The sequence below is a fragment of the Blastomyces gilchristii genome (assembly GCF_000003855.2).
Source record: "Blastomyces gilchristii SLH14081 genomic scaffold supercont1.58, whole genome shotgun sequence".
NCBI lineage: Eukaryota > Fungi > Ascomycota > Eurotiomycetes > Onygenales > Ajellomycetaceae > Blastomyces > Blastomyces gilchristii.
In genome coordinates, this window is record NW_003101625.1 from 60,442 (window position 1) to 68,562 (window position 8,121).

The 8,121-nt window shown below is 27.3% G+C and overlaps 1 protein-coding gene across 1 annotated transcript; it reads right to left on the reverse strand.

Annotated features, from left to right (window-relative positions):
* Window positions 1–5,439: 5,439 nt before the first annotated feature.
* On the reverse strand, window positions 5,440–5,632 carry BDBG_18089 (uncharacterized protein; the record flags this gene model as incomplete). The annotated part of the gene is made up of 1 exon (XM_031725675.1): window positions 5,440–5,632. A coding segment is annotated over one exon (192 nt), but the record flags the coding sequence as incomplete, so codon positions are not given.
* Window positions 5,633–8,121: the final 2,489 nt, after the last annotated feature.

Sequence of the window (8,121 nt, forward strand, 5' to 3'; positions counted from 1 at the left end):
TTTCTTGAAGAAGTATAAGAAAAAGAAGTTTTTAAAGTCTTCAACTATACTAAAACAAGAAGTATAGTAAAACTTTCAGTCTTGAAATATGAGTTTCAGAATAAGTTATATATAGTAAATTCTTTTGAGAAAAAATATCAAGCTTTTATAAGAATTCTCTTTCAAAACTCATCAGATTCAGATTCAGAGAAAGAGAATATATCACTTCATAACTATATTAATGAGAATAACTGAGAATAGTCTGAACTTATATAAGATGAACTAAAGTCAGCTATGTTCTCAAGTTCAATTAAAACTGCTACAGGGCCTGATTCAATCAATCACTTAATCATTCAAAATACATATTTCTACTTAAAGAATGAATATTTTAAGCTCTTTTTCAATCTCTTGAAAAATGATTATCATTCTGAATGCTGAAGAGAAGTCACTGAAGTGATTCTTGTAAAATTTAATAGAAAAGCTTTAATTTCTAAGTTATATAGAGTAATATCTCTATTGAACTGTCTGAAAAAGATTTTAGAAAAGATAATAGCTACTAGACTATCTTTTATAAGCTCTGTTAGTAATTCTCTTCTATTTAGTAAATAAATAAGAGATAGAAAATAATGCTCTGCAATTAATACTGTTCTCTCAGCTGTTTAAGATATTTCAATAGTAAAGTATAAAGATCTGGTCTCAACTGCAGTTTTTATTGATATAAAAGATGTATTTAATCATGTTTCAAAGTCAAAGATAATTCTGACTAGACTGACCGCTGAGATTATAAATTTCACGTTTGGTCTCATTTGATCTGATCTCATACATTTCTTGGCGTGAATCCCGCTAGGACTAGTCATTAAAAAAACATGTAAAGTGACTATATATCAAATCTCAAAATGAAATCATGACTTGAAAAAAATAAGAAAGTGATCTCATTTAGTCTCATTTAGTCTCATTCTTAGCATAAAGTTACTATTTTCAGACATTTTAAGGTTTTTTTAGACTATTTTTAATTTTTTAAAAAGTAACACTTTTTGATAACACTCAAATGAGATTTAAAGTCATTTAAAGCAATAAAAATAATTTAAATTGAGAAGTGAAAATCATGATCTTATTTGAAAAATGTGACAAGAGTAGACAGTAAGTCTCACTGAGACAGTATGAAACTACTATCTAATGTTAAAACTGTGTAATGGGATCAGTTGAATTGATAATAAGACTATCAAAAATTCTGGTCCTGGTTTCAGACACGGTCACACGGTCAGTCTAATTCAGACTTTAAAGATATTAAAACTATCACTTTCTCTAATAAAATAAGTTAACTGTTTTATATCTAAAAGAATTATACAACTATTCTCTGATGAGACGAAATAAGATTATTATTATTATTATTCTTCAATTATAGATGTATACAGTCAGAGACTATGACATCTACCTGAGAATCTTTAGTTCTCAGGGTTTTTCCTATATCTATAGAGTCAACTATTATACATTTACCAATTTCAGATATGCAAAATCAGAAAATTCCAGCTCAGAATATAAAAACTGTTTATAAATTGCAGTATTTCAACACCTTCTGATACTTTGAAATCATTTGAAGATATTATGATAAAGGAAAAGAGAACATAGTCTTAAAGATAGACACATTAAATAGATAGATAGAAAAGAACAGAAAGGAATAAGTATAGTAAAGAGAGACTATAACAAAATAAAATTGGTAAAAGATAGTGTATAGCTGTTTTAACAGACTATATCTAATCAATTTTCATCTCTTCATATTCAGATACTTCTGAATTTAGTCATTTTCTTATAGCTGCTTGAGTTTCTGATAGAAAGTCTATTAAGCATTTAATTTCTGTCTCAGTTGAGAATAAGAATCTCATATTTAATTGATTTAGATCATACTTCTCTTTCAATCTGACTCTAAGACTATTGTATAATACACAGTGCATTACAATATACTCAGAATTCTCATTTATATTGCAGAATGAGCATTCTATTGAGTCAAATCTATCATCAAATCTTTGTATATAGGATTTGAAATAATCATATTCTAGTTTCAGCTGAATTATAGATGAGAATATTTTCTTGTTACATTTAATTGAACAAGATTTCCACTTTTGTTTTATCTTAAATCTTGAATAATGTATACTCTTCTTTTTTTTCTGCCAGCTTTCATTTCACTTATTTATAAGTCTATGAGAGATTCTAGCTTTTCTCTTTAGAGAGATATCTTTTCATGATTAATATTCTCAATATTTAATGAAGAAAATTGATTTTTAATAAGTGAATATAGTCTATATAGTTGAGAGAGTATTTTCTTTAAAGCATTATTCTCATTTAAATCAAGAAATCTATTTCAATCCAGTTTATTTCCTGAGTTAACTGATGAAAATGAAGAAGAAACTCTTTCTCTGATTATATAATTTAAGCTCATCTTCATGACTCTCAGACCATAGTTTATACAGACTATTTCAAATCATATAGTAGAAGATGAAATTGAAGCTTCAATTTCTATTGCTTTAATATAAGATGATTTCAAAACTCTCAGAATTCTTCTCAAAGCTCTGTTTTATAGACTTTGAAAGAGTTCAGTGAAATTATCTTGATTATTTCATCAAACTTGAACTTCATAATCAGTCACTGAGATAATACAGGCTGTGTATAACTGTCTCATCATCTGAGAGAATAGATCTCTCTCAGTATTTAATAGTCTGATTATACTATTCAGTAGTCTCTCTATCTTGATAATTCTTTGTTGAATATAATATTTAAAATTCAACTTAGAGTTTAACCATACTTCTAGTCATTTGACATTCAAACTGAGTTTAATTTCTTTATTTAAAAGAGTTAGACTTAGTTTTTTCTCATTAAATCTGAGAAAAAAGTGAATTAAATCAGTTTTATTCATATCAAATTGAATTAGATTGATATCTGCTCTAACAAAGATTTTCTTTACTACTTTCTCAATTACTTCTAAATTCTCTTTAATTGTCTTTGAACTGTAGAGTAGATTAATATTATCTACATAACTTGAAGATCTCACTATTTTCATCTCTCTATTCTTGAATAGATATGCAGTGTATATTGCAAATAAAACAGGTGAGATTGAAGATTCTTACAGTACTTCTATTTTTATCTTAGTCTTATCTTATTTTCTTTCATCAAAGAATAGTTGTATAATTCTTTTAGACAAAAAATAATTAACTCATTTTATTAGAGAAAGTGACAGTTTTAACATCTTCAAAGTTTAAATCATCTGAGACTTTAAAACATGATTAAATGTATCTTTTATATTAATAAAAACTGCAGTTGAGACCAGGTCTTCATACTTTGCTACTTAAATATCATAAATAACTGAAAGAACAGTGTCAATTACAGAACATTATTTTCTATCTCTCATTTATTCATTAAATAGAAGAGAATCACTAATAGAGCTTATAAAAGATAATCTAGTAGCTATTATCTTTTCTAGAATTTTTCTCAAACAGTTCAACAGAGATATTACTCTATATAACTTAGAAATTAAAGCTTTTCTATTAGACTTTACAAGAATTACTTCAGTAGCTTCTCTTCAGTATTTAGAATAATAATCATTTTTTAAGACATTAAAAAAGAGCTCAAAATATTCATTCTTTAAGTAGAAATATATGTTTTGAATAATTAAGTGATTGATTGAATCAGACTCTGCAGCAGTTTTAATTGAACTTGAGAATATTACTGACTCTAGTTCATCACATGTAAGCTTAGATTATTCCCAGTTATTTTCATCAATATATTCATGAAATGACATATTCTTCTCTTCTAAATGTGATGAGTTTTGAAAGAGAATTCTTATCAAAGCTTACTACTTTTTCTTAAAAGAGGTTACTGTATATGATTCATTCTGAAATTCATATTCTAAGATTGAAAGCTTTGCTACACTTCTTGTTTTAGTATAGTTAAAGACTTTAAAACTTCTTTTTCTTATGCTTCTTCAAGAAATTTATTCCAGTAATCTGTTTTGACTCTTTTAATATCTGAAAAATATTCATTTTAAATAGCTTTGAACTCTTTATTAGATATTGAGTTATTCTTTCAATCTCTCTTAGCAGTGACTAATTGCTTTCTTTTAGAAGTGATATTCTCATTTTATTAAGATTTGAAATACTTGAAGACTTTTTCTTTGAAATATTTTCTCTAATACTTGTTAGAAGAATAGATGTAATCAGCTTTACTCTATTCTTAAGCATTTCATTTGAGATATCTTGACTTTAATTTCAATAGAGCTTACTCTGCTTTTCAGATTTCAGCTGTTTTACTCTTGCTTCAACTACTTTTCAATCAGCTTTTTCAAAGTTATACTGATTAGAGAGAAGAGGATTTTTACTTCTTTATTTTTCACTCAGTTCAATATTAAATTGAATGATCTCATAATCTGATTCTGATGTTTCATTTGAATTAATAAATCAGTTTATAAGTCTTTTTTTAATTAGATTTTATGATATGAAAGTTAGATCTATAATAGATTTCTTTTTCATACTTTTTCTAAAGAATGTTTATTGATCAGACTTGTTAACTAAATTTATTGAATACTTAAAAGTTTATTTAATCAGTTTATCTGCTCTTACTACTCTTATGCATTCTGAGTTTTATCAGAAATGATGTGCATTGAAGTCTTCTGCAATTATAGAGTTTTTTAAGAGAGTTATATTTAAAAATTCTCTGTCAATTGTTCAGACATTGTTGTTTTCTTTCAATGACTTCTCATTCTAGATATTTATGAGTTGAATAGTAGTAAACTCATTCTCTTTATCTATAATATCACTCACTAGAATATCAGAGTCAGTTATAATATCAAATCTCAGATTAAATTAATATCTTGATCTTTTTCTTCTATAGATCACTACTCTTGATTTTATCTCAGATTTTTCAGAAAGAAAGCAGTAATAGCTTGAATGAGAAATGATATACTTTTACTCAGTATCAAAGTTTGATTCTTGAAGAAGTACAAAGTTAACTTTTTATTCAAATACAATCTGAAGATAAGAATAAATGCAGTTTGAGTTTCTATTCATATTATTTTAAATAAATATGATTTTTGAAGAGTTTTTAAACATTTTTTGTTATTTTTATTGTACATTCATACTAAAAGAGAGTGAAGATAGAGTAGAATCTAATCACTATCATCAGATAGTAGATTAGAACTATTGTAAAAAGCAGAAATCTCAACTGCTTACATTCTATCTAGTTTATCATCAGAGTCATTTCTCAATTCTCTAATCTTAACAGATGTTTGAGAATTTAAATTCTGTTTACATTTAGCTAAAGAATTGAAGTTTGAAGATTTAGATAGTTGAGAGTTTCTTCTTTTTAAACTTGCAGTTATAAATTTACTGGCTTGACTTTTCTCTTCAGTTTTAGATTTACTTTAAGCATCATCTTTTCTTCAGTTCTTCTGAGTTCTTGAAGCAAATACACATTCTTTTAAGCTAGATGCATGTTTTTCTTTACAATTGAAGCATTTAGACAGAGTATATTGACATATTTCATCTCTTTTTAAGCATATTTCACATTTATGCTCACTAGTTTTGTGATCTCTAGTATAGAACGCGCATTTTGAGTCTCTGAAACAAGAGATTGTAAAGTGTTCATATCTTTGACAGTTTGAACACTGTGTTGAGCTTTGAGATTTATTCTTGAGTCTTTGTATTCATGAACTCTCATTTTCAAATCTGCTACTCTTACTTCAGAGATTCTTGATTATTTAAGTATTCTTGTATATATTAGAATAGAGACATTTCTTCTGCTTTGTCTGAACTCAATTGAATTAAGTCATACAGACTCTTTTCTCAGTTGAATAGAATTGTATTCTTCTAATTCATTTTTAAGAAGTAGTATTTCTTTCTCACAGTCAAAAATTTCAACTGAAATATTATGAAGAATGAATTTGTCTCATTTTTCATCTCTCTCAGATAGAATTATTGTATTCAGTAGAGATTGTATTACTGATTTTCAGAGATTCTCATTCTGAATGAGGAATTTTGCACTGAATTTAGACATTATAGTTAAAATAATGAAATTTTCAAACAAAGATGACTCAATTGAAGCTATAACTAGTTTTTGAACTTTAATATCAGTTATTAACTGAGAAAAGAATCACTAGTTAATTTCATTTCTAATTCTAAAAATGAGATTTGAGTTTTACTTGTTTCTTTGCAAGATCTTCTGATTTAAGACCTTGAGAATAAGTCTTCTATTTCTGAAGATTTGAAAGTTTTTCTCTTTTTGCATTTTTTTCTCTTCTTTTCTATGAACAGAGGTCTGAGTAATATTCTTCTCAGTTTTCTCAGAATTTTGAGCAGGTTTTGAGATAGCAGGTTTGAAGACAGCAGATTCTGCTACTTGAGCATATGTTTTCTTCTTCTTATTATTATTATTATTATTATTCCATTATACTCATATGCAACGAAGCTTATGATGAGTTCTTGCGTGATGTTAAATACAGGTCAAGTGTTGATTATACAGAAGGAAATACAGGTGTTGAGATCATATCAAGATAACAAGAACATAGAAAAATACAAAGAAGTGACAATTAAATACATACGATAATAACTTCTCAGCTCAGAAACATAGAGCAATTCATTGAAGCGATTTGTACACCTCTGTATTTATTAGAAACCTGAGGTGCTTGAGTTCTGCATTTATATATCCCCTGCGGGTTTCGAACCCACGCGCCTTGGTTTCCCACGCCAAGGTGCTACCGGGTGGCCGCATTAACTATTCAGCCACCGGGGCATATGTTTTCTTCTGATTTGAAGAAGAAGATGAAGAAGTAGAAGATAAGAAAGAGTCAGTGACTGTACTAGAAGATTTCAATGTTTTTTGAATTGTGTTTGAAATTCCAAGTTTGAACTTGATCACCTCTTGTAGTTGTCTAGCCTGAGTATGAAGAATTAACAGAACTTCTTCATTCTTCTTACTCAGACACTGTTTTTCAAGAATTTTACTTGCTTTTTCAAGTTTCTGTATTTCAAGAAGTTTTAAGATCTGCAGTATTTCTACACAGAAAAGTGAAGTTATTATAAATAATAGATAAAAAGATAAATCTCACAGATCTGAAGTGATATTTATTCTTATAAATATGAAATAAGTTTTTCAAATGAATCTTACACAACTTTGAGAAAGTGAATATATAAGATAAGTGTTATAAATACTTTACTGAGTATAAATAAGTGAGTAATCTTATATTATACTTTACATACTTCAGCTTATACTATCTTGTATTAAATAAAGAGCTTTTAACATCTTTCTATTTACAGATCTTTATTCATGATCTTATATCTGAGTTAAGAGTGAAATGAAAATACTTAAGGTCATAATCAGATACAGTGAAAGAAGTATATAACATTCTCATTATACAGAAACAAGTATATCAGCTGTGATAAAAAATACTGTAATTAAGTATATCTCAGCAGAGAATGAGTAATCAGACTTCTATAATACAAGTTATATACTTAAATATGATGAATCTAGATTTGAATGCTATTACTAAAGTATTAAATACTCTGAAAAAGAGATTCTCTGAAAAAGAGATTCTCTGAAAAAGAGATTCTCTGAGTGAAAATCTTAATATTATGAGTATTGAGCTTGCTTCAACTACAGATGTTAAAATCATGATATAAAAGATTACACACAGTGTACAAAGTTAAGAGAAGTGAGAGAGTTAAAAAACTAGCAGAATCAGTGAGCTCAGAGACACTTACTGATATTCTATAAAAAGTCTTTAAAGTCAAAGAAATGCCTGTGTTAAATGACTCTCTGAATTCTATAAATGTAAAGAGAAAGCAGGCTTCTGAATAAGATACAGATAAGAAAGAAGTAAACACTCATCTCAATATCTTAAGATCTGAAATATTAATGTATAGAAGTTACTTAAGTAAGAATTAAGAGATAACTGTAAAAGTGTTAGCTGACACAGAAGCTTCTATATAATATATTAATAATTATATAATCTGAACACTGAAAGAGGTTCACTGAGTGAAGAATTCTCAATGTATAAGATTGTTTAATAATTGATATTTAGGTTTCACATGTAAGAGTAGAGTTCTCTTGTACTTCAGAGAATGATCTTGCTATATTTGAGTGTAGAGCTGCAGAACA